Source organism: Stegodyphus dumicola, chromosome 11 (assembly GCF_044657685.1).
Source record: "Stegodyphus dumicola isolate Sdum_Otavi_A_Nest chromosome 11, ASM4465768v1".
Lineage (NCBI taxonomy): Eukaryota > Metazoa > Arthropoda > Arachnida > Araneae > Eresidae > Stegodyphus > Stegodyphus dumicola.
The window spans coordinates 153,480,166-153,508,112 of NC_140778.1; the positions used below are offsets into that span (position 1 = coordinate 153,480,166).

At 36.1% G+C, this 27,947-nt stretch overlaps 2 protein-coding genes across 2 annotated transcripts in view; one reads left to right on the top strand and one right to left on the bottom strand.

The window, feature by feature from the left end:
- The window catches only part of LOC146994443 (uncharacterized), a 103,536-nt gene extending 76,286 nt beyond the window's left edge, over positions 1–27,250 (bottom strand). Inside the window, exons 1-2 of the mRNA XM_085827336.1 lie at positions 27,068–27,250; positions 26,523–26,699 (exon numbers count right to left, since the gene is read on the bottom strand). Of these exons, the coding sequence (XP_085683462.1) occupies positions 26,523–26,699; positions 27,068–27,161 (271 nt within the window). The 5' untranslated portion in view covers positions 27,162–27,250. The remainder of the gene's footprint in view (positions 1–26,522; positions 26,700–27,067) is intronic.
- Positions 21,616–25,895, top strand: LOC146994445 (uncharacterized). The gene is made up of 3 exons (XM_085826513.1): positions 21,616–21,858; positions 22,497–22,654; positions 25,427–25,895. Exons 1-3 carry the CDS (start codon positions 21,616–21,618, stop codon positions 25,893–25,895), a joined length of 870 nt encoding a protein of 289 aa, XP_085682639.1.
- Positions 27,251–27,947: the final 697 nt, after the last annotated feature.

Genomic DNA, 27,947 nt, shown 5'->3' on the forward strand with positions numbered 1-27,947 from the left:
AAAATAAACATTTTCTTTAACAAAATGCTTAATCGGAAAGTATATACCCGGTATTTCCGGTGTATCTACCACATATAAAATGATCATTTTGCTTTAGTTTACATTTTTTCCATTACCAAAATCATGTAGCAGACGCGTCGGCCGATGCGTCTTGTCTCCCGGGTGACGTCACTACCAGCAACCAATGGCACGCTTTTTCCGTTCCTGGCCTAACCTTAGTATATTAAAGAACCTTGGGGGTGTGGCTTAAGAGCGTGCGAACCCTCTAAATTTGCGTGGCTAAAATTGTCCCAAAATAAGTGCTTACGTTTGTGGAAAGTAAGAGCTGAGAATGAAAACCTAGTATGCAAGCATTACATTCCTTGTAGTACACCTTATAATTTTACTGATGTCCATCTACTAAACTGCATCGAAAGTTATTTATGACTTCACCTACTTGAAATGGAGCATCCAATTTGAGACAAAACTTTCGACCGAAGAGTAGCAACTAGTTTGGGACGAAGGGAAAAAACAATTTTGAGACTGCTAATTTCAATATCATTGACAGCATATTTTAAAAAATAAAACCATATTCCCTAAAACAAAAAGTATTACCTCTATTAATTACATATATCTATGGATTCGACATGAATCTCTACTTCTTCAAGTGCAACCACATAACACTCAACCAGGTAGACAGAAATTCCTGCACAGCATCACACTAATTAAAATGAGATTTGCGCTTTAAAGTTTTGAAGCTAATACAGACTGCATTCAAATGTTTCTGGATCAAAGATAACGAATATGGGAGCTAAAAAGTAATAAATTTCGTAAAAAAGGTAACGCAATTAGCATTTCTTATAAAATATATACGTGAATGCATTCTTAAATTTTAATTGCATTAAATTAATATATATATATATGAAAAGTTAAAATATCATTTATGCAGAAAACAGAGATTATCTCTAGAATGATTAAAAAAAATATGATATTTTTATTTCAGGAAGACGAAAACGTAACATGAAGCTTAACACACATATTAAGAAGCTTGTTTATATACAAAAGCTGAGCGAAAGAAACATATGAAAAGAATTTTAAAACTTTAAAATTTTACGTGATGATTGCTTTCGTTTAAGAAATTTTGTATTATGTATTTGTATTAAATCTGTATTGCATGAAATAAATGGAAATGCTTCTAACAGTTATATGTTGTGAATAATTATTTAAAAACAATCGTAATTTTTTGGGGGGGAAGAAAACTTTGCGTATAGCACGCCACAATATACCATCATATGTTACTATTAGTTACAGCGTTACGTTTTAATAAAATACACTTCCTGTTAATAACGAGCCACGTTACAATTAGAGAAAGTATAGCCAAGGCCAACTTATACTCAGGGCCTGCCAGAGTGAACGAAATTCCGGTTCCAAGTTTTCAGTGGCTTTCGCGAAGTTCATCACTAGGTGGCGCTCGCATTCTGCTACACACAAAGAAGATTCTTAGGTTACACATTTGCTATACGTATACATTAATTCTTATAAGGTCCATGGGTGACAGTCGTTAGTTCTTGGCGTTTTTTTACATTCGTTGCATCAACAGTTTGATTTGATTTGTTAATTTGCTATTATACCTAGTGGGAAGTGGCAAATTGTGCTAAACCGTTGTGTCAGAATTATACAAACCAATACGTTTTTGGCGGAAAACCCTTTACAACCAGATAAAATAACTGACTATTTTTTTAATGAATTTATGTAGTTTTCATACATAACTGTGATTTAATTTTACATTTATTTTTCATTTTACTGCTATTTTACGTCTAAAATTGAAAAATTTCTCATTTTAAATCATTTTTTATCATAATCTTCATTTTGTGTATGAGACTTACATAGTAGTGAGATATTTAAACTCAGTGTCATGTTTACCAATACTGAGTACCTGAATGATTAGTTAATAAATTCGCGTATCCAACTTCATTCACATGTTTTGGTTACTTTCTTTACATCCCAAACGTAATTCTATGTATTGAAGCAGAGTCTGGGTTAAGCTTTGCGAACTAAGTAAACTGATACATGCTTCACCATGAGGAAACAACAATTTCTCGGCCACACTATGATGCAAACATCGAATGGAGTGAGTGACATATTTCCTTCAGTGTTATTTAACTGATGCATATGTTTGATGTAATTTAATTGATATAACTAAGTGAACTTACACATGCTTGACCTTGAAGGAAAACAAATCTCTGTATTGTGCTGGAATACAAATAGCGAAAGATTAAGTAAGATATTCTCTTCAGCGTTATTTATTTGCTGCCTATGTTTTTAACTTTGATTCCATATAATTTGTTTTCAATTATAAGAGAAAGACATCATCATCGATATTGCCGGCATATTGCTGTTTTTACGCAATGTTTCCGGCTCATGACACATAGGCCCAAAGGGCGCATGACGGTAGAAAGCAATGACAATTGAAGGCTCAGGTGCTGGGCACTTCAGCAGGCTCCTAGGCTGGGACAGTCACATCCTGTGCATAATACATTTCTGATAAGCATATCTTTCCTGGCATAACATGTAGTAGCGGATAAAAGAGGAAGAATAATTTTTCCTCAGGAGAGGTCAGTTATTGTTGATGTATGGCATAAGGGAAGGTAAGCAATTGACGATATTTAAAAATCTTGAGCCTTGCGTATACACGAATCGTAAAGTCAGAACGTTCGTCAGGAGAGATAGGCGTAACTGTCACTGCTTCGACGTCCGGCGCTCAAATGAGTAAGAAATGGGTAGCAGGGCAGGTCCATGGTTGAGTGGGAGGAGCTACTGGTCACGTGGTCCAATGGGAGTCCTGGAGAGAGAGTGCATTTCCTTGCTCGACAGGCATTGGTGGGGGAAAATTTGAAAGTTTAAGCTTCGTTTAGATCTTGGGTAAATTTATTTAATAAAATAAAAAGAAAAAAGAGAGTTGTCTAGATACAATACAGTAACAAAAAGTAAAGGGATTCTGGACTGAAATAAGTTGGTCTAATTTTAATGAGTTCAGAACTACGTAGAAAAATAGGAAAAATTTGACATATCAGGTGACGGTGTGATGAATTATTGGTTCCTATTCTGTATGATAGATGGCGACACATGTGCGTGTGCTTTTAAGAATTGCCTAGGTATGGTGAGGGAATGTAAACATAAAACAGCTATTGAGATGCAAAGAATCAGTAAATAAAACCGTAGATTAAATTAAGTGCCGGAGAACTGCTCCGGGTCTTTTTTTGTTAGCTTCGCTATTATAATCATAGTTTAGTCTTGGGATGGAACTGTTGTTAATTTTTTCTATGTTATTGAAGAATTTCTGTGCTATTTTAGCTATATGTATGCTAATACTTTCAATCTTTAATTCGTTCTGTATAGCCTCGTTCCTGAAGAACCAGGGACTGTTAGATATGATCCTCAGCAAGACATTTTGGCTTTGCTGAATTTTAAGCATGTGGGTTTTGCACACATAACCCCAGACTGGGCAGGCATAAGTGATAATGGGTCGCAGCATGGATCTATATACATGAAGTTTATTTTGTATAGATAAAACGGAGTTTCGGGCAATTAGGGGGTTGAGTAAGGCTTTAGTACCCCGAAACTTGTTCAAAACAAATGTTATGTGTGGGGCCCAAGTGAGTTTTTGGTCTAAAATGACTCCGAGATATTTGGCTTGCTTGGCCCAGGGAATACTGATGTCATACATTTTGAGGGTGGTACTTAAGTCGAAGATCCTTTTCTTCGTGAAATAGACATTCGTCTCCTGACTTCCGAGCGTGAAGGTGCTCCGTCCCCTCGCTCGTCTCGTGGAGTTACTAGGACTAACACGTGGCAGCTTTGGTATCGACGAAGCAATTGTGCCATATTTGCTTATCGCACAGAATCACTCTGTGCAAATAATTTCTTGTGATTAACAAGAAATTTCTTAGAATTTTGGTCGTTCTGCAACCAGAGTACCCTCCAAGCTTGCGTGTCGGCGCTTGACAGAGGCACTGGTTGTATTCATCGGAGATTCCGCCTATTGCACACCCGGCGCGGTGCGGGCAAAGTGGCTCTTCGATTTTTTGTTTTTTTTTCTCCTGTTCCTGCGGTCGATACTCTCTTTGAGTATTACATGATACACAATGACAGATCATTTTAAGAATTCTGCTGCAATTCCACCAGATATCAGCCCAGAAAAGAATAGAGAAAAAATGTCGCACTCACCACCTAGCTCACCAATTTCAAAGATCATTGCTTATCCGGAAGAAAGAAAAAAGCTATTCCAAAATGAAGTAGAAACTGATCAGTTCATCACGTATCTGGAAAAACAATTACACATCCTCTCCACTGTTGAGGAATGCGCTAGAGTCTCTGCACTAGCTCAAGACATATTAACTAGTGAAACAATTACTTATCATGTTTCACATAGACTGAAACACTTCCTAATATGCATCTTAAACAAAACATGTGTATTAGAAGAAAACCAAGCAATTACTGAAATTGAATATCGTGACCAAAAAATTAAAGAATTAGAACAAAAAGTCGACCACTTAATGAACGCCTTACATGGAGAACCATATAAGGAGCAACGTAAAAGACATAGGCGCCGTTCTTCGGCTTCTACAAACTCCGACACAGAACAACTTGAACCTGCCATTAAAACCGCTAACAGATACAGTGGACTAGAAACAGAAATGAGCGAAATTAATATAAACAACAATGAGGAAAAAATGGATAATGAAAGTGAGGGTACACATAATCCGGCGGCCCCTGAGCCCTTGAACAGTAGAAAAATCAGAGTCCCGCCAATTATTATAGATGATGTCCCTCAAGCTGATAAATTCCTGGCTGAGCTTAGTGTTCAAACAGGGAAAACAATTACAGGCCAATTAAAAGGCACCAAATTGCATGTGACTCTCCCTGATGCAGATGCTCACAGATATGTGAGAGAAGTCATTAAGGAGAAAAAGTTAAAATCACACACTTACCAACTTCAAGATGAAAAGGTTTTAAAAATTGTCATACGAGGACTTCCTGTTACTATGGACCATCAGTACATAGTACAAGAATTAAGAAATCAAGGATATGGAGCTACCTATATATCTAATCTTAGAAATAGACGTGAGAACAAACCAATGCCGCTCTTTCTAGTGCATTTGCCAAGAAACGAGCAAAACAAAACCATTTACAACCTCACTTACATTGGCTATCTCAGAGTTACCGTAGAGGCACTTAAAAGAAAACCAGGACCTCCACAGTGCTATAGGTGCCAGGGGTTCTTCCACAACTCATTATTATGTACAAGAGAATGGGTGTGTGTGAGATGTGGGGGCCCACATCGATCGACGTCCGGCGAATGTAAACTAAAACCAGAAGAACCTGCAAGGTGCTGTCACTGCGGGGGACCACATCCTGCGTCCTTTTCCGGTTGCCCGGCTATACCAAAGACGAAAAGGAAAACTGACAATTTCATCCCAAGCCAGCCGCCTGCCAATAACCCCTGGACAAGCAATTCAGAAAATTTCCCGCCACTCACAGAACCAGCTGCTGCAGCCCAGACAGAAACCTCAGAGACAATGCAAAGCTCTGATGACCTCTTCAGTCTCCAATCGCTAAAAGTCATATGGAATGACATCAAAAACGGAATAAAAACAATCAAACAAAAAACTTCAATATTTGACAAAATAGAAATAATAGTGGACATTATTGAAAAAATCACTAGTCACATTTAACTCTCCAGCAGCAAATAATAACAGATACTACAGCATTCTCACTTGGAATGCCAATGGACTTTACTCCAGAAAAGATGAATTAAGCGATCTCATATTAGAATTCGAGCCGGATGTTATTTTAGTGCAGGAAACTCATCTCAAGCCAGCCAGGACGGTCCTCTTTCCAAATTACTTTGCCTACAGATGTGATAGACTCTCAGGACGAGGCGGCGGGGTCCTCACGTATGTTAAAAGCAGTATCTCACACTTCCACAAGCCAGTGCTCACAAACAGCTTTGAAAACGTCAACGTCATTATCACAATTGACAATACCTCATTTGCAATTACCAATATTTACATACCACCCACAAATCACCTTAACATTACAGAACTCAATAGCCTGATCACTATACACCCCAAATCAATAGCAGGAGGTGACTATAATGCAAAGCACCCTAGCTGGAATCCTGGACGAGCAAACAGAAACGGCAACTTACTTTTTGATCTCATTAATCAAAATCATTACTCACTGATAGCACCAGAAGAACCCACGCATTTCTCCCTAAACAGATCTACAATTATTGATTTCTTCATCGCAAGGGATTTTCCATACCAGCATGAAATTACCTCAATCCCAGCACTTTCTTCAGATCACAATCCAGTATTACTGAAAATTTTTACAAATGCTAGCCCTCCTTCACTACTACGCTCAATTGGTGTTACAAACTGGCCCAAATTTACTAATATTATTTCCAGTACAGTCCCAGGCAACCCCCTCATTAATAATAAAGAGGATATTGATAAGGAAATTGAACAATTCACCAATCAGATCAAAGCAGCCATTAATGACGCTACTAATACATTCTATGTCAACAGACGTTTCCAACCCCTTCCACGCAACATAAGGGAGCAGATTATCATAAAAAATAGAGTACGCAAATTCTGGCAAAACACACGAGACCCTCAGGCCAAACGCAGACTAAATTCACTCCAAAACAGTATAAAAAGAGCAATCAAGGAGTACAAAAGCAGCAAATGGACAAATTTTCTAAATACACTATCCACTGAAGATAACTCACTGTACGACATCTCTCGTAAACTTAAAAACTCTTATAAGCAAATCCCCCCTTACATGGACCGTCGGGAATGGTTTACTCTGATCTTGACAAAGCCAACACAATAGCAGATGTCATTCAAGACTCTTTTACACCAAATCCAGTCCCTTATGACAATGATCAAATTGATCACGTCAACACAGTGGTTGATAGCTATCTTGGCATTCCAGCTCCACTAAATTTCACCTTTCTTGCCACACCAACACTTGTTGCACAATTTATCAGTGCACTTAAAAATAAGAAAGCCTCTGGCCAAGACAGGATCCCAAATAAGGCATTAAAAAATCTCCCCATAAATGGAATTACATACATTACTAAACTCATCAATGCCATTATCAAATACTCACATTTCCCATCAGCCTGGAAAAATGCATCTATCATAGTATTCCCAAAACCCAAACAGAATAATACATTTCCACAGAACTACAGGCCAATAAGCCTGCTTAGCAGCCTATCTAAAATCACGGAAAAAATTATTTTGTATTTCATTCACAAAAACATTCCAGTCAGCCATTACACACCCTCAGAACAGTTTGGTTTTCGTCATTCACACAGCACTACACATCAGCTTCTAAGAGTCATCAATTACATTACAGATGGTTACAATGCCAAAATCCCCACAGGAGCAATTTTCTTAGACGTGTCAAAAGCATTTGACAGAGTATGGCATAAAGGACTCATCTACAAACTTATCAAGTTGGACTTCCCAGATCATCTTATTCGACTTATAGCTGCATATCTTAGTAATCGCACATTTACCATCAAAATTCGCAATACGCACTCCTCCATACGACCCATTACAGCTGGCGTCCCCCAGGGAGCAGTTCTTTCCCCCCTACTCTATAATATCTATACATATGACATACCCAAAGATGACACTATCACACTAGCACTGTTCGCCGATGATACGGCCATTCTCACGAGGGCAATACATACAAATCACATTCGACTTCAATTACAGCATTACCTCATAGCACTCGAGCACTGGTTCACACTTTGGAGAATAGCAATCAACACAAATAAATCAAAAGCAATCATCTTTCGTAAAGGTACCTCGAATTACACCCCAGCACCACCCCAAATTTTTGATGATGATATAGAATGGGTCTCCGAGGTGAAATACCTAGGGATCACTCTGGATAGCAAACTCACCTTTAGGCAACACTTCAGTGCTGTCACAGAAAAATTTAAAATGACAGCGGCCACTATGCGGCCTCTCTTAGGCAGACACAGTGTACTTTCCATATCCAACAAAGTCATACTTTACAAAATGATACTCAGACCTGCTCTACTCTATGCCTGCCCTATATGGGGACAAGCGGCAAAAATGCACATCAAAAAACTACAAATTCTTCAAAACAAAATGCTTCGTGAAATTGTAAATGCACCTTGGTTTATCCCAAATAACACCATTCACACAGATCTCAATATCAATACCATTGCAGAATATATACGCAAACTCTCCACCAACTTCTTTCAATCAGTCCAATTTCATCATAATCCAGAAATATCAAACCTTCGATATACTCCAATCCCTGTTGAAAAACACAGGTACCCAGCACATATACTTGCCCCATAACACAGGCTTTAATACTGACACCGTCACTACAGCTACCACTATACAAAAGCACTACATTACCTTTCACGTCACTGCTAGACTACTGTGGCCCCGCCACCACCGCCTCGCCGGTTGAAGAACGGCTCACCTCAATTCTATGCTCAAACACCAGTCTCGGACAGCTCATTAACGAACTCTAACTCCTGATATTTTTAATATGAAACATAGTAAAAGAGCGCTTCGCGCTCTGACACTATTACAAAGCATATGATCTTCTCTCTCTCTCTCTCTCTCGTGAAATAGACAGCTTCCGACTTTTCAACGTTGATCTTGATTTTCCACTTAATCATCCAGGACTCTAGTGCATGGATGTGTTCTTGTAATGCCTGTACGACTGCGGCCATAGACGCAGCTTGATAGAGGATCGCAGTGTCGTCTGCATAGAGTGCCAGTGTTGTGAGAGGGTGGTGAGGGATGTCGTTCGTATAAATAGAAAATAGTGTGGGCGAAAGCAAACTTCCTTGCGGCTGACAATTGAAAGGAGGCGTCAGTAGTGCGAAGAGGGGGTGACAGCATGACATCACAAGTCCATTTAAACACACAGACGAAGCTCAGAACCAGGAGAGGCAAAGACAGGGTGAAAATCAGACTTGTTCTGTTGTTCATGATAGGTACATGTCATAATAAAGTTATACAAATATGCTGAAACAAATACAATTTATTAGAATAATAAAATACATACAAATAAAAAGAAAAGAGTATAAAATAAAATACGGCAAAAAGTCTATATACATATATACAGCGACGTTGCACTCGTGATAAAGTTATGTAGGGAAGTTCGAATCTCGAGCGGTGAAGGCCGCAAGCGGTCGAATACATGCGTCTTCTGCAAAAATCTGGTAATCAAATACTTTGAAGTGTTTCATATGAGGACAATTTTTTGCTTTTTCAAAGAATTTTCTATTAGTTTTATGAAGGAACTCTTCAACTCTGTCTATACGTAGGTCTCTATGTAAGGTCTCATTTGAAACATAAAAGTGTGCATTAGTAATTATTCTGAGAAGTTTGTTTTGCGTAATTTGGAGTTTTTTCATGTCACTTTGAGTGTAGGTCGCCCAGGCAGGTGATGCGTAACAGAAAATTGGTCTGATAATTGCAGTATAGATGTGTCGTTTCCGTTTGAGATCAAGTCTAGAGTTTTTAAATATTAGAGGGAGGAGATTTTTTAATAGTATAGGAGGTCTTCCATTTAATACTGTGAATATGGTCTTTCCAGGTAAATCTGTGATTCAAAACTATTCCAAGATAAGTAGCCTTTTTAACAAGTGGCACTTCTTCATTAAAGATATTAATTTTTCTGTCCAATGGGATTCTGGAATGTTTTTTACCGATGATTATCAATTGGGATTTTTGTCCGTTAATCGCAATTCTCCACTTAGCGCACCATTCTTCTATGGCTGGAATTTTTTCTTGAAGTTTTACTATGCGACTTCACGGCAAGGGCGGTATCATCTGCATAACATCCGAGGTACGTATTGAGATCGGAACTATTGGGTAGATCATAAACATAAAAGGTATACAAAATTGGGCCAAGAATAGATCCTAATAATAACAAAAGAGTTTAAGAAACAACCTGATATAAATATATTGGTGATTAAAAATATTTAATTTGAATACAGGCTGAATTGAAATTAAGATGTAGGCAAGTTTATTATTATTATTATTATTGTGCACTTATGTGTAAGAAATGTATTTTAATTATTCCATTTTTAATGTATGGAGGGATGAATAGGGTGTGAAAATCGAAGATTATTTGCTATAGCAAATAAACACGCCAGGATAAATGTTATATAGAAATCTTAGGAGTGTAAGGGATTATAAGAGTGCTATTTAGATAATACTGAATATATATGCACCTCTGCTGACATCTGAAGTGAATCAGTATAAGTTAAGTGACTTTAAGAGAATGTGATATGTCTATTTAAAAGTATAAGGATGTGATATTAAGAAATTTGGAGAATTTTAGGGTAATTAAATATGAATTTCTTGATTTAAATATTTTTATGTATAGTTTTGCTTGTGTTATGTAATTTAAGCTGAAAATCACGATCATATATTTCTGATGGAATGTCAAAGTTCATTTGTATTAAAAATATGCATGAGCAATGAAAATAAATAGGAAATTACTTTTTAATTATGTTATTACCATTGTTTTAGCAATTATGCCTTCATGTGTTCTAGTCAACAAGATTTATTTAATGCAGACAATACAACACAAAAATATTGAAATACCTTGTTTTACAACATTTATTTCCCTTAATTAACTAATATAATATACCTTTTTTCATTTTCTAATGCTTTCCTTTAAGAAAAGGATGTAATATTTACAATTATTTTTAGCATTTGTACGAATTCTGTGCATAAAATAAACATTTGCTTTAACAAAATGCTTAATCAGAAGTATGTTATTATAATTAGGACATATAAAAAAATAATTTTGCTTTTTTGACGTTTCGGCCCATTTAATTCATATAATTAATTCGTACCTCACTAATAGATCTTTTTCTGTACGAGTTAATTCTTTCATTTCGGCACCCCGTCCTATACTAAGCGGCGTCCCCCAAGGGTCACTTTTAGGCCCAATTTTGTTCAACATTTTCATAAATGACATACCAAAATCACCTAGTATCACTCTTGCACTCTATGCAGATGATACGGCCATCCTAGCTCAACACAAACGCCTCGAAAACTTGGTCCAAACCATTCAGAGTTATCTCTCTAGCCTTGAACACTGGCTCATCACTTGGAAAATCAAAATTAATGTTGCTAAATGTGCTGCTATGATATTCAAACGTAGCCCCCTCCCGTACCCTTCCATTAATATTAAATTCTTTGATGACTATGTTCCCTGGTCAAATTCTTACAAGTACCTAGGAGTTGTACTTGATTCAAAATTAACCTGGCGCCTTCACATTGAAAATGTTCTCAACAAAGCGAAAGGTTGCTAGAGCCCAACTTTACCCATTTTTAGCTCGAAAGAGCAATCTGTCAATTAAAAACAAAATCCTTCTCTATACATCCATTATAAGACCTGTCTTTATGTATGCATGTACAATCTGGGGTACTGCTGCAAAAACTCATGTGAAAAAACTTCAATCTTTTCAAAGTAAAACCTTACGTATGGCCCTGAATGCAGCCTGGTACGTCCGTACAGATGTGATTCATTCGGACCTATATATTAAACCTGTGGATTATCTTATCAAAAAGCTTAGTCAAAATTTATTCCTCAAAATTGAACAGATTGATAACCGAGCACTTCAGCAGATTCCAGCATACGATCCTGCTATTCGCAGCTCACAGAAGAGACCAAGAGCTGTGATTGGCCGAGAGTTCGGCATCTACCCCCCATTCAAAAGGGCAAGACACGCCCTCTCAACATCAGTTCCAGCTCCCGCGCCACATAGGAAGGACGTCTCTTCAGCGAGCTGCCATATAATTGCTTATTTCATCCTCTGCTACTACTATCAAGATCTTCAAGCAAAGTTATCAATCTGTTTACTTAAGAATCACATCTCCCGCAGATTTCAAATCTGCCTATGAATATTTTCATCGGGATCTCAATAATTATTTGCACTCCCTAACACAAGCCACATGCCAATGAGCCTATTAATCGTAAAATCTTTCCTATCCACTTTTTGCTTTAGTGTTTGTACTGTGTATAAAAAAATTATAAAAAACCAAAAAAAGTATAAAATATAAAATACAAAAAAAATTTTAAAAACCTAAAAACTTATAAAAAAAATTATGAAACTTAAGTTTTTATTTTTTTCATCTCTATCCCTAAACTTTCTCGAGCCTGTGGCTCCCTCTAATGTGCATCAAGTAAATCACTTATGCCAAATTTTTCTTATTTCTGCTCGCTTTTAGTAATTCTGATGTGGAGGTAGATGGTTTTGAACCATAGGAACTCCGAAATTTTTAAATCATTGGCATTGGCATTCATTACCAAAAGCATCTCGACTGGGAATGCCGCAACTCGAATTATAATGGACACATAGTGCATGATTTTGTGTGTAATTACCCTGTCTTTCTGCATGTGCCTGATGAGCCTACCTATAGGCCAAATATACTCAACCATCGGCCTGACATTCTGGATATTTTTATTACGACGTTCAATATTCCTATGGCTATTACGGTAACATGTGACATGTCTTCTGATCATGTACCTGTGCTTGCTTACCTTGGAGTGGAAAATGCTAAGAACCTACCGCCAATTAAGCATACTGATTGGAATCTTTATCATAATACTTTGATGACCACTGATTTTAATTGTGACTCGTTACAAAGCACTACGGATATTGAACGTGCTATAACAGACTTTACTTCGTACCTGCATTCTGCTAAGTCCCTAGCTACGACTGTGGTTGACCGTGTCAGACATGAGCACACGCTTCCTGCCAATATTGGCGAAATAATCTGCTTTCGAAATCATCTCCGAAAGGAATTTAATTTCACCTGGGATCCTGCTATCAAAACTCAAATTAACAGGCTTAATAGGAAGATCAAGCAAAAGATTCAGGACCATCGTTCTAGCTTATGGCAGGATAAGATGGAAAAGATCAAAGACGAACCTGGCGTCATACAAGGACACTAAAACGCCCCTGCTCTTCCAAAAAACCGCTTAAATGCGATAACGGATTTGCTTACTTTCTAAACAGTTCATTACAAATTCCTTCCCCTCAGATCATAGTTCGGACATTCAAGTTCATTACCTTAACGATCAATGGCTGCACTCCCCTTCTACGGAACCTTCTATCAAACTAACCACGCCGCACGAAGTGCAGAACATTATTAAGGGACTTAAATTAAAGAAAGCTCCAGGAAAGGACAAGATCACGAACCAGATGCTGAAAAACATGCCTTTTAAGACCGTATGCAAATTAACAGGCATTCTCAATGCATGTTTGTGTCAAAATTATTTCCCGCTTTTCTGGAAGCAAGCAAGCATCCTGATGATTCCTAAGCCAGGGAAAACACAGGATTACCCGGCAAACTTTAGACCCATCAGCCTGCTGTCCTCCATAAGCAAGATCCTGGAACGTATTATTTATCTCAGAATGCAAGGAAACTTGGACTTTCTCGTTGATCACCAGCACGGTTTCCGGAAAGGACTTTCGACCACAACGCAGTTAGTCAGGTTCACGGAGTTCATCGGCGCGGCTATGCACAACAGAATGAGTGTTGCTATCCTGATGCTAGACGTGGCAAAGGCTTTTGACTGCGTCTGGCATCCAGGGCTAATCTATAAGCTAATTCATCTCGGTTTCCCCAGAAATCTGATACTCATTATCAAGTCCTTCCTTGAAAATAGAACTTACACCGTTGGAGTTGGAAAAGCAACTTCATGTGTCAAAAATATTTACGCAGGTATTCCTCAAGGGTCAATTTTAAGCCCGCTTTTTTACATCATCTATACCAACGATTTCCCTTGCTTTTCTGAGGATACAAATGTTCTCGCAGCCAGCTACGCTGATGATACAGCGATAGCCACCAAGTCTCTAAACCCAGAGTATGTCTTGTCAAGAATTCAGGCCAAAATCCCTGCTATTGAGGGGTGGTGCAGTCGCTGGAAAACGTGCATTCAGCCAGAAAAGTCCAAGATTCTACTCATTCGAAATCGCAGACAGAGGAAACGGGTCAGAACTGAGGTTAAACCTTTTGGCAAAATCATCCCTACAGTTGATAAAGCTAATTACCTGGGAGTTACCCTTAACAAGAACTACAATTGGAAAGATCATATGCTTAGAGTAAGCGGAAAAGCACACGGGATCATTTTCAGGCTTTTCCCTCTCCTAAAGAATGAAAACCTCCCCCTCAGACTGAAAAAGAGGATTTATGAAACTGTAATCCGACCCATTCTCACGTATTCTTCCCCAGCCTGGGCAAACTACAAAGCACGCGAAATTAGCAAACTCCAAGTGCTCCAAAATAAGGTGCTAAGAATCATCACAAAAGCTCCTTACTATGTTCGGAATAGGACTCTCCACTCCGACTTGAAAATAGATACTATTCAGGATTACCTCAGCAGAATAAACAACAACGTTTTTAATAACATTATCAATGTGAATCCCGCTAATTTCACGGACGTTCTTATCTACAAAATCCTGACTGAAGACAGAAACCTCCGCCCATTCGCCGCCCACCTCTTGAGTTCAGAATTCTTTCAAGCAGCATCGATCGGGGTCAGTTTCTGGGAGGGTGACCTCCCACGTGACTGGCTCCGACGAATGAACAGTTAGTATTCGGGGTATCTTACACAGGTCATCCGAAGTTTCTTTCTCCGGCCCCTGCTTGGCGGATTCCATCCAAGATGTAGCAGTACAGGAGCAAAGTGCTTCTTTTTCTCTCTCCAGCACACTTCTACCTCCACGAGAGAAAATTTCTTTCAGGTTTCTACTCTGTCAGGCCCCACATGGGATCACATCAGGAAGAGCAGGACTTTAATTTCCTGCTGAAAGCCAGTATAACCACAAAGTTCCAAAGTTCATTACCAAAAAACATGTAGCAGACGCGGCGACGCATGTGTCTTATCACCCAGATGCCGCCACTACCAGCAACCAAAGCCACGTTTTTCGTTTCAGGCCTACCTTTTAATATTAACCGCTTCCCTTACACATTTTTTTGAAAAAAATTGCAAATAATCATAACATTTTTTTATTTTATTATTAAATACTAGGAAACGAAACAAAACAAAATATATAGGTTTTTAAGTTGAATTTTTAATTTTTTACAGGTGTGAAAGCATTTAGTTTTTCTATTAGTTTACTATCCCGAGTTATCTCGGGCAAATAAAAAAAATTAAATATTAGTCGTAGTATGAGAGTTTTTGAAACAAGGGACAACACAAAGTGATATCTAACATTCTATACACTGGTATCTGGTCTCTTTTCTTACTGGTTTACCCCTGGAATCTCTTTTGCGGGAGCACAGAGGACACTGTCTCATACGATTTGATTTTTTTTTTAAGTAGCAAGAATAACATCTGGAAAATGCCTTGAGGTTATAATCACTATCTGAAAAATCATCGCTTTCGCTATCTTGCATTATCGCCATTATTTTACTTTTTTCAACGCAACTATCATTCTTTATACATTACTAATCCACAAGCCGACGTATACTAGACAATAGGGAAAACACGTGACCAGTCCCGCCAAAAGAACCGCGAAACCATCAAAACTTGGCGAATTGCCAATAAAAGATGAATATTTCCTTTCGTTTCCTCCAAGCCGAGTGAAACCGTGATAAAACAAATCGTACTGACAAATTCTGCTTTGCCCGAGTTTTCTCGGGATAATAATTAACTGCAATATATACGAACCCGGGATAACTCGGGATAATCTGGCAAGCGGTTAAAGAACTTTGATCACAAACCAACCTACCGCATCTCTCAGCAACCATTTTCTAGACCTCATAATTAACCTATTCTTCGAAATCAAAATCGAGTCAATGGCTAGGCGGCAATTAGTAGCCAACCGCTACTTTAACCGTCTCTGTTGGTAAATTGCCCTAAGGCGTTGGTACTTAAGTTTTTAATTAAGGCGATATACGCCGCGCCAACTAGGCGAAACTTGGCAACGTTATAAGAAATTTTAGGTAGACTTTATACAAGACATAAACTAGTGGCGAAAAAGAAAGAACTTTTTTTGTGTAAAATGAAGCTATATTGTAGTGAAAATTTTGAACAAACAATTGTCAATTTCGGCAAATATCGGTTTTTGTTCCTTAGCAGCAAGCAAGAAGTAAGCATAATCAATGTATATTATAAAAGTAAGTGTGCAATGTGCGTACCGCTAAAACTCAGAAACGAGTCACGGTACGATCAAAGGAGTTATATGGCATTTCAGTCCAGTATGTCCCATCCCTGAAGAATATTCCCGTTTTTACCTGAACGGCGGGCTTTTAAAGATATAAGAGCTGGACGTTTCGCCCTCTAGAAAGAGCTAAAACAGTACCTAAAACATTCGAGGGCATTCTACAACGTTCCAGAACATTTCGGAACATTCTGGTATGTTGTACGATGTTCATGAATAGTCTGGAACGTTCAGGAAAACCCCAGGCCTTGTCGAACATTCCAGAACACTATCGAGTACTGTAAAATGCTCTGGAACATTGTGGTCCATCTAACGCCTTTCATGGATGGGTGAGGCAACACATTGGTAAGGGAATATAAAGCCCGATCCGTCGTGAAGTGAACGTCGTGAAGTGAAGTCACTTATCAGTGAAGTGCAGTGAGTGAATAAAAACAAACAGTGAAGTGTGATTAATCGAAGCGATACAGTGATAATCTAAATCGAAAATAATGTGTGTAAAGTGTACTAAGTGTATTTCGTAATAAAAAGCAGATATGAAAGTTGAACGTTTGGTTGAAGAGTAAAAGAGGAGGAGATCTCGCCTGTTCTGAAGCAAAAAGGTGAAAACAAAAGGAACAGCGAAAAATCTCAACATTCGAAGAGCGCAAACCATATTTACATTCCCAACAAATGAGAATGGGCACCGTAAGAAGCAGAGAAACGGAAGAACAAAGAAATGAACGAATCAAAAATTGCGACACAATCTTATAATAAAAGACTTGGAACGCTAGCCACCCATGAAAACATTATCGTACGAGAAGCGCGGACAAAGGCAAGAAAACAGTGCAACATAATAAATGAATCATTCCGCTACGACCTTGCGAGAGAATATAACAAACACAAGCACGTCCTAATCGGAATAATGGATAACATCTGCCAATTGTGCACAGCGAAAAAATTCAGTAGAGATACACCCAGAATTTGTAGCATGTATGAAAAGATTCGATTATCTTCTCTGGAAGCCCTCCGCAAGAATTTCTACAATACATTACTGGTGTAACTTCAGAATCAAAACACTTTCTCCAAAATATAAAAGAGTACATAGCGTACTGCCAAATGAATGTTTTCGGTGTTTTTTTGATCAACAGTAACAAAGATTTATGTTTTTTACATTCAAGGACAAATCTATCACAAAATGTGATCCTTACTACCGCTACCCAACGAAAACTATAAATTTCTGCAAGTATATTACATCGGAAATGACGAAAAAGAAATTGATCAATGATGCACAAACATCAATGTACTGAGACGAGAAATAATCCAAGATGTACAGAGCATATTACACAAATACAGCCAACTCATTCACATATTCAAAACAGCACTATACCGAACGATTTCTGATTATTATAAAGTTATAATGTTAAATTCCCCAAGAATTAAGGCCAGATGTGGAATCTTTAAGGATCGAAACATGGATTTCGATCATAAGCAAGAAAAGGATTTTAAAATTTTGTAACTGATAAAAGGACGAAACTGAAGACGTAGAAGATTTTTAATGTTACTTCAACAACGGAATATCTTTTTTGATGTCAAGATGAAAATTTCTTAAAGGTTTTATAAAAGACCACGCGAGAAAATACTCTGTCAGTGGCAACTCCTCTCAAATAATTGAGTTATTAGCAAACAATAACTTAGAATAAACTTAGAGAGCAAGAATAACATAATACTGTGAATTTTTACTTAAGCAGAGCCAAGATACGTGACTTGGGATGGGGAGGAAAGTGCTTCCGGTGAAGATTAGTGCTGAAATCAGATTCACCGTTGATTATAAGAATGTAAAAGAAGGAAAAGAAACTGTCACATTCTGTTTCGAAAGTGAACTGGGTGCCTGCATCAATCGAATTTATAATAGATAAAACCTGGCATAAATCTTCTAAATTAAGATTAAAAGAGTGAATGCTTGTACTACGTAGCGAATCCAGAGACGATAACCGAGTTTTTCAAACAAGTTGACCTGAAAATGAGGCATATAAATGTCAGCAAATACTAGACTGAAAGGATTACCTATAACTAACATTTCAGTTTGCCGATAATATTCTTTTGGGAAACAAGACTTTAGTAAGATGTATTAACATTTCAATTTCAATATATGTGAAAAGGAATTCTCGAAGCCTAGTTTCAAGTCTATATAGTGTTCTTTCGATTGGAACACTAGTAAACAGTGATTTAACATCAAATGAAAGGCATAATGGAGAATAAGGAAGAAATATCTCTCAGTATACCGACAACTTCAAAAGAATATTTTACAGTGCGTATAAGATTAGAGCCTAAAAGAAAAAATGGGGTAACTAATTATATGTCGAAAATATATAATGTGCTTTCAAAGTGAAACCTATACGCTGAAAAGGAATATTCACTTTTGTGGACTTTTGAGACAACATAAAATCTGGCACAGTTAGCAATAGGTCAAGAAAGTGATTTTTTAAACTGAGTATAAGAGAAGATTTGGCAGCTGGTTTAAATTTCGAGAGGTCAGATTTGAAAAACTTGAGACATCAAGCAATAGGGGCCTTCATTAGCAGATTGATGGAATAACGAAACTGATATATCAAGTCCCATACAGTACTTAACACATTGTATACTGTTGCTTTTATGTAAACTAAAAAGAAAAAAAAAAGGAAACTTTCTAAGTTCTTGTAGAAATTTTCCAAGTGGACAAAATTTAAGAATCCGCGAAGACAACCTAGCCTCTCTCTGTTATTTACAAAACGTTTTCTAATCTAGAAAATGATACGTTTCTATTTAAATAATAATAAACTTTTTCATCACTTACCATTTCATATTTCATGGGATTTCGATTCTCAATAAGTTCCTAATCTTAGAGGAGAATTGCTAGAAATTATCCTCATGATGGATTTTAGTAGTTCATCGGTTAATCGAGTTTTTTTTTTTTTTTTTTTTGCTTCTTAATTTTCCACTGTTCTCGTATAAATATTGCCAAACAAAACAATTAATGTTAGCCTAAAAATTTTAATTGAGGTTTTTTATTTATTGACATTAGCACATATAAAAGAACCAAAACCTGCATCTTTAAACCTTTGATTAAGACATATATCGCACTATAAATTTATTACCTCCAGTTTTAGATATTGTTACGCTATTTCCTTCCTTCCTTCACTTCCCGTTCGTACGGGGTTCGTGCAGATTTGGAGGGAATAATGACAACACTTGATGAAGTATAGAAACACACTTTATTTACCAATATTAATCAGGACAGCTCCAAAGTCGCATTTTAGAGTTGTCGAAGATCTATTATAAACTCGCTGGAAGAATCAGCGACACAGCCTTCAGGTTACCAGGCTATAACGGGGCAGACAGCTTCATTGCAAAGCACCACAGTACAGATCCCGACTCTGCTTGGTCGTTGTCGGAGCTCCACGTTCTCTTGAGACTTTCCGCGCTACAACACGAGAGGCACTCGAGGAAACACAAGAGTCCAGCTCCCAACTCTTCGGTTCAGTCGTTCCTGGAGCTCAACACACTCTCTCGACAACGCAATACACTGAGGCTCTTTCGATGTACTCGACCACCCACTCGGCAGTCACTGCCCGGCTGTCAACTCGATCGACTCCGCACGGATTAACTAGATGAGACACTGACGACTAATTGGCTGACCCTCCGCGTCCAGCAGGGATTATATAGCTTTCGGCTTGTGTTCGAGAACATTCTGGACTAAACCGGTAAGAATTCGTTCCAGAAGGTTCTCCATCCCTCTATGGCATATCGCCAATTTTTCTCCAAATGGGCGATTTCTCACCGAATGTGGCAACCTTGCCATTTTATGGCAACCTTAAACCTACTTTGTGGGGAAGCTATCTTACCACGTCTGGACATTTCGTAACACTGTCCCCTCCCAAGGACGGAACGTCCCAGTCGGCAACTCTAAACCTACTTTGCGAAGAAGCTGTCTTATCACGCCTTGACATTTCGTAACACTGTGCCCTGCCAAGGACTGCATGTCTCGGGCAGTACAACACTTGGTCAGAAGCCAAATTCGATACAATCAAAACGTTCTAAAATAGATCAATAAAATAAGTAAAGAAACAATTATTCACACTATGTAAAAGGTATATACACAAATTAATCACATCACAAATTTAAACTATAGAAATTGAAGTTCAGAATGAATTCAGTCTCAGTCTATTCATTAAGTTATACACGGTTAAATAATTTTCCACTGCAGTTCTCAGATGCATTTCTGTTTTGCATATCACATTATCAGTCTGAAGATTAATTTCTTTCAGACTTTTCATTTGCAGGAATCTCTGAGACAGTTTGTTCACCATTCTGTAGTTTGTTCGCATCATGTGTACAGTTCACCTAGATACTTTTAGCAGATGGTACATGCTTATTTACCTCTATTTCCTGAAAGCCAGTTCCGATGTTTGCACCAGGGTCGTGAATATAATTCGATCCTTTACAAGCAGAAGTAACCAGGTTTTTCTGCACAACCTGCACTATAAGGCACACACCCAGTTTGCGAAGTGGGTGAATTTTCTTGCAATATTGGAGGGCATTGCTTAAGCTGCACATCAGCTCCTCCCATCCCTGCATCACATGCACTTTCAGATGGTTCAACGCTTACTGCCTGCGACTTCGTAACTGCACTATCAGTTTCGACGAACTTAACAGTCGCACTTTCACTTTCTTCCACTTCACTCGAGAATCAAAAGCTTCTTTCCCGTCTTCCATTTCTTCGTATTTTCTTTACTACCATCAGATGCTTCATCCTTTGATTCTTCTGACGCCACTTCTCTCATTTCCACCACCGTTTTCTATGGTTCCAGTTTCTTCCGTAAGCTCCGCTTTCACCCGCTGGATTTGCTCTCACACCATTTCTCAGCCAACATCTATTTCTTCTCGTCGGACTTTCTTTTTTTCCAATCCGCCTTTCATATCTTTCTGTCCAGCGATAACGATACGTTGAAAATGAAAATGAAAATCGTCCTTTCAAAGCTAGGTCTTAACTACAAACGAGTTTTACGTATAGTTCATATGAGGCCGAAGGCCGTTCGCTTTTAGTTAAATAATCAAAGGTGCATTAGCACCCCGCCCGCAGGCGAGAGAGTCGTGGTCGTGAAGGCAAATGCCTCGAAGTCAGGCGAGACGTTTCTTCTCCTCTGTAAAGGCCCGTTTACAATAGCGGAACTTTGGTCCCAAGAAGCGTAAGCTAACGTCCTAAGAAACGTAACCTAAGTCGAGCGGTTAATCTTCAAAGGGAATTGACGTAAACCCAAGAGATGGAAAATTTTAACTCCGAACCTATGAGATGAAAGCTTTGGCCAATCACAGACGTACAAACTATCACGAGGGTTTTGTTGATGCTTTAAGCGAAAAACATGGCGGAAGATTTGACTACGTCTGACTGCAAATTAATTGCAGAAGTACAACAACATCCGATTTTATGGGATAATAGAAAAAAAGAATATCGAATGAAAAGAGGACAAGACGTTGCTTGGCTACTAGTTGCCGAAAGACTGAACCGAGATGGTATGTATCCATTTATTTATTTTTTTGCTCCTTTCAGATTGCAATGTGCTCTCTTTTATTCTAGTTCTCTTTCGACTAACGCAATTGTTCAAGTACAAAACAGGTTTATTAACGATTACACGATAAAAATTTGTTGACATATATTAAATTATAGCATTTTGGAACATTTCTGAAAAATCTGAGTTTTATAAAATTTAAATAAGCTCAGTAGATGGATTTTTTTAAAATTAAAGTTTATTAACTGCTTTAAACTGTATCTAAATGTACACTGTTCTATGAAAATTATATGCAGCAACCTTCAATTATATATATTTAAAATTTTTCCCAAATTATAGCAATTCAAATGATTACATAATTTCAGCTATTGTCTTTACATTAGTTTGCTCTTCTTTTTTGCAACATGTTACTAAAGGCTTATGAGAAGAAGAAAGTAAAAGTAGTAAGTGTGAAGATCAACAGTAGTAAAAATTTGATTAAAGTTTTCCTCCTCAATTTTCAGAAATACATTTTCTTCATTTCTCATGCAAATGTTTATTCCGAAATACATAAAAAATCCCTAAATATATAAATATCCATATATAAAAATATATAAGATCCATATTTCATTTTCGTATGGATACATTTTGAATCTCATATAATTAATATAATTGCATAAAGTATTAATAATTAAACAGTAATTAATTACAGTGGTTGAATTAAAATTTCGGCTATATTTTTTTTAATTTCACAGTTGAAGAGGTTACTTACCGGTGGGTGGCAGAATCTGCGTAAGCAATATAGCCGAAGAAAAACAAAATGCAAAAGTGGAGCTAGTGCAGAGTCTGCAGAGCAGCAATGGCATCTGATGCCCCAAATGTCATTTTTGGATCCATGTATCCGCCATCGAAGGTAAATATTCAGAACCAAATTATTTAGTTATGTTAAATATAAAATGATAAATTTTCATATTAACAAAATACAATCTTACTTGTTAGTAGTCTGTAATATTATAAAGCATAAATGGATTATTTGGAGTTATCCTAGGTTGACTAGCAATCAAAAATTGTAACTTTATTGATATAAATTTATTAAATATGTTAGATAGTCACATATGTGGATATAAACCAATTTACTTAAGAAATTCCTCCCCTTAGGCAGATAGACCTTATATGCTTTGCCGTAACTCAAATTCTATCCAAATATTTATGCTCTGGAAAACAAAAACTTCTACACAATTTTTTTTTACCATTTATTGCCTCATCACTCGTTATGAATGGTTTAACACCTTGTAAATGTGTTATAATAAAACTGTATTACACATTATAGTTTTTTTCTAACGTGTTTGGGCCAACTGAAGTTCTTACCCATAAAAAATGTTGTAGAAACTTTGCTGTTCTGTACTTTTTTAATCTTCCCAATTAAAAATAGGCCAATATTTTTGCAATGTAAACTTATTAACAAAGTACAGCATATGCATAATATAAACAAAGCACTTGCTCTTTCCTTTGAAAGCTGAGTTTCTAAATATTTTAATGAGGACTCGTCTGTATATATATTTTTTTCTTTTTGTGGCCAATTTCTTTTTATAGTTTATCCCTCTATAGTTGATGCACATATTTCTGTACTCACACAGCTCAAAACTGATGTGTTACTGACCATTTTGATGTTCAGAAGTTAGTGTTTGAGATTATGCATACCTGCTTTAATTTTATGAAGTTACTTTGCACTTAACACATAAAGCCTGGGATTAATTATCATAATATATACCATCAGATCAAGGAGTTGTGCTTAAATTATTACATTAATTCATAATGAAAATAAATACAAAAATATATATGAAACTGAATTAAAAAATGAAGTTGTAATACTTTATTACTGAATTAACTGTTAAAATCTTTCATGGCATGAAATTTTTCAAAACAGTCTCCAAAGTATAGTGATCTTTTTTTATTTATAGAATGTGAAATGTGTAAGCCAAGATTAGATAAAATTTGTCTTAAACTGTAAGATACAAAAAATTTGATAAAATTCTCTTGTGATTGTGTTTCTATAAAAAGAAATAAGAGTTATTAGTGGCTCAATATTTTCATTTATTATGTAAGGGCTTTGTATGCATATTCAAAATTTTTTCAATGAAGGCAAGAGATTCTTCTTTTTCATCTAAAATATTGATTTCTTTATAATTACTATATATACTATATACTTTATAATTACTATACTCTTTATAAGTCATTTAAAGTAATCTCTATTTAGGGCATACTACATTATTGTTACTGTCAAAAACACTACTGTCATCACAACTGTTAAATTGCAGCCTCCAATAGTAATATTTACATCCATGTTATTTAACTCATAATCCCGCTGATCTTCACTACTATAAATTTGATTTTCTATGGCATTAATATAAATAAATGTTACATTATAAATAACATTTATTTGGATTAATGAGAAGGATGAAACTGTTTGTGCTGAGATGACAGATTGTCATAATTTTAATCTGAGATGCGATTCTACGTCCAATAATCTGTTCCATTTTTTCGTCTTAATGTCTACAAATACAGTCAAATACCGAAAATCTGCGTTGCCTCTCAGAATATAAGCATTCAGTTTATATTCTGAGTTTCTTGGTTTCGGAAACCGCAACATTGAGTACGAAATATCGAAGAAAAAATACATACCGAATAATGACGTCATAATAACTGAATAATAATGAGTCATAATGGAAATACAAAATTATTGACATAAAAAGTTTAAGAAAAAAGGTAAGTTTTTTTCCTTCTAATCTGCATCGAGGTAAAAAAGCAGACGATTCACTCTTTGTTCAAGTTCAATAGACGATTCACTCTTTGTTCAAGTTCATGATTCACGTTGTTGTATTTTCTGAGCTTTGTTATTTCACGAGATTGTTTAGTGCTGCCTTTTTTTTATCCAGATATTTTGTGGATAAATTAAGAATGTTTTAAATTTCAGCCCTTGTTAATACAATGACAGATTTAATGCATATAATAAATTATTGCAGTAATGTATGTAATTTAATTAAATGTATCTAATACACCTTATTTATTTTGACCATACTTCGGAAAATAAATTATTCATGTCATTTTGCCTTCTCCATATTTGTACGATAAAATTATTAGTGAGTAAATATGACAATTTGGTTGTATATTGCAGTACAAAAGATTCAAAGAATGAGGATGATTTCACCCCTCCCCATATTTGATAAAATATTATTTTAATTAAAAGCAAAATGTGATCCAGCACTGCTCCAAGAATGTAATGACTAGGAATTACCCCATACAACTGGATGTAACAAACTGTATTTTTTTAGAAATTATTCTTGCAAATATTAATAAACACAAAAGATTATGTAAGAAAAGAATCCAATGGGATGTTATAATTCAAATTAACAAAAAAAGCTTTTTAGTTGCAGGTAATCACACTGAAGCAAGAAGACTCTTGGTTTACATTATTTTTCATGCTAAATTTTAAGATCTATTTAAATTGTCTGCAGTTCATAAGTAATAGAAATTAAAAAATGAGCTATTTAATGCAGTAACAAATAAGATTCTAAATTTGCTTATTTCACTACCTAATTACTTTATATCACAAAATAATCATTAATGTATTAAAAATATTTTTCATATGCATTTGATTTTTTTTCCTTGTTTTCCTTCTAAACAGGACACAGACAAACTTTCAAGGAAACAAAGAATTCGAGGAGCTTAATTTCACAGTAGAATCTGTTGTCTCCGAGTCTTCAGATAATATTGAATATCCGACAGAACCTGAATATGTGGAGCCATCTGCTATTCACGTTATGCCCTCATGTGAATCACCTTTATCACCTGCATTAAGCTCCAGACAAATCTTAGATAACACTAATTCAAATAATAATGATGAAAATACTCCTAGAGGGAAGAAAAGAAAAAAGAGAGAAACAATTGAAAGTTCATTGCTTTCTGTTATTGATGAAACAAATAAATATTTAAAAAATCACCATCGATGTGAAAATGATGATGATGATGATGATAAACTATTTTTATTGAGTCTCCATAGTGATATGAAAAAAATGACTGATGAAAAAAATTGGAAACGAAAATACAATTTTTACAAATTATGGCAAGAAATAAATAAAATTATTTGTACATAACACTAATCAGTTGTTTTATTGTTTTATTTACATATTTCATAAATATTTTCAAAAAATAAATTTACACAATAAATGCTTTCCTTTCTTGCCATGGTACTGCTCCTTCTGCAGAAAAATATTCACAAAAATTATCTCGAACTGCAGATGCAGCACGGGATGAATTATTGGCCCCTAGACGGCCAAGAGGTTGCCATGTAAATTCTTCTGTTCTCCACATACCTTCTTTAATGGTGGCATTTGAAAGAAGAGAATCAGCAAAGTTCACTAGACAGTATTTCTTAGCTGCCTTTCCCAATTCATTTTTCATTAAGTAATTATGAAGGCAACAGCATGCCAAAACTACTTTATTAGCATGCTCTGGGTTCAGGGCAATTTCAGTACGAAGTACTCTCCACCTAGACGCCAATATGCCGAAAGCATTTTCAACGCACCTCCTTGCTCGAGAAAGTCTGTAATTAAAAATTTTTCTTTCATTCGACAGAAATTTGCCAGGATAAGGGCATAAAATATTTTTCCTGAGTGGAAAAGCCTCATCTCCAACAAATACAAAAGGCAAAACTCGATGACTATTTAATAATGGTGTTGGATTTGGAAATGAAAACAAAGTTTCACTAACCAAAGCTTTACCTAGTGAACAGTTACTGAAAATTCCACCATCACTGATGTGTCCATAGTTGCCTGAATCAACATAAAGGAAAGTGTAACTAGCATCTGCCACTGCCATTAGGACTATGCTGTTATAGCCCTTATAATTATAATATGTTGATTCAGCTGACGGTGGAGCTTGTATTCTGATATGCTTACCTACAAGAAAAAAAAAAAAGCAACAATTATTAATTGCCTAAAGAAAAATAATATACATTTTAATGATAAAAATTAATATAAATACTTTTTCCAATAATAAATTCAGTTCTTAAATTAGAAACTTGCAAAAAAATTCCTTTTTATATTAAAGTTTGTTTTTCATTTCACACTTTCATTTATTTATTATGAAACAATTCCAGTCTTTTGATATTTTAAGACAGCTCATATATCAAGTTAGATGATTCTGCAATATTTTATATTTATCTTTAAAAAGAATCTTCATTTGCCTAATTTTAATATAATGCAATTTTTGTATTTCAAAAGTGCTCACTGACAAATAAATATGGAATGCAAGACATAATACATACCATCGATTGCACCAACACAGTTGGGAAAATTCCATTTATATTCAAAACCTTCTGCTATTAGAGCCCATTCATCTGATGATGCTGGTATAGGCATAACCAGTGGCTGTAAGACTTGCCATATGACATCACAGGTCTCGCGAATAATATGTGAAACTGAAGATTTAGAAACATGGAAAGTGTATGCCAGGTCTGTATAATTAGTTCCAGATGCTAGAAATCTACAAAAACATTCTGAATCAATAATTAAATTTTTGCAGTTTTAAAAACTTGTATAAAAATGAAGAAAGGGCAATCTGTAGCAGTATGCAAGTTTTAAAAAAGGTTCTTTTTTTGGGGGGAGCTCAGTTTCAAAGAGATTGCAATTTTCTTTCTTATTATTAAACCACAGAAAATAAATGCTTTATTTATGTAACTTATTTTGATAAAATTATGTTCCTATTCATAATTTTTTAAATGCATTACAAATTAAAAAAAAAAATATGAATTTTAAAAAGTTCAATTAGACAGAAGTATAAAATGTTCTGACAAGAACATTAATTTTCAATTATATATACTACACAAAACTGGAATTAGATGTAATAAAGACTTTCAAATAGAGCTGGTGCCAGAGCATATGCAACCAGGGTGACCACACCAGATGGCAAAATTATTAGAATTTAGGAAGGAATCAGGTGGAAGAATTTTGGATTTGTGGAGTTTGCACCAGGCGGTAAATTGTCTAGCGTCGACACTGCTTTCAAAACAAATGTATATATTTATATTTACCTTAAACAGATGGCAAGTCTCAGATGCTGAAATTGATTTCCTAAAACGTGTTTCTTGCTTCTGTAGTTTATCTTGCAGTAAATGTAGAAGATGATCATATTGTTCTCCCTACATG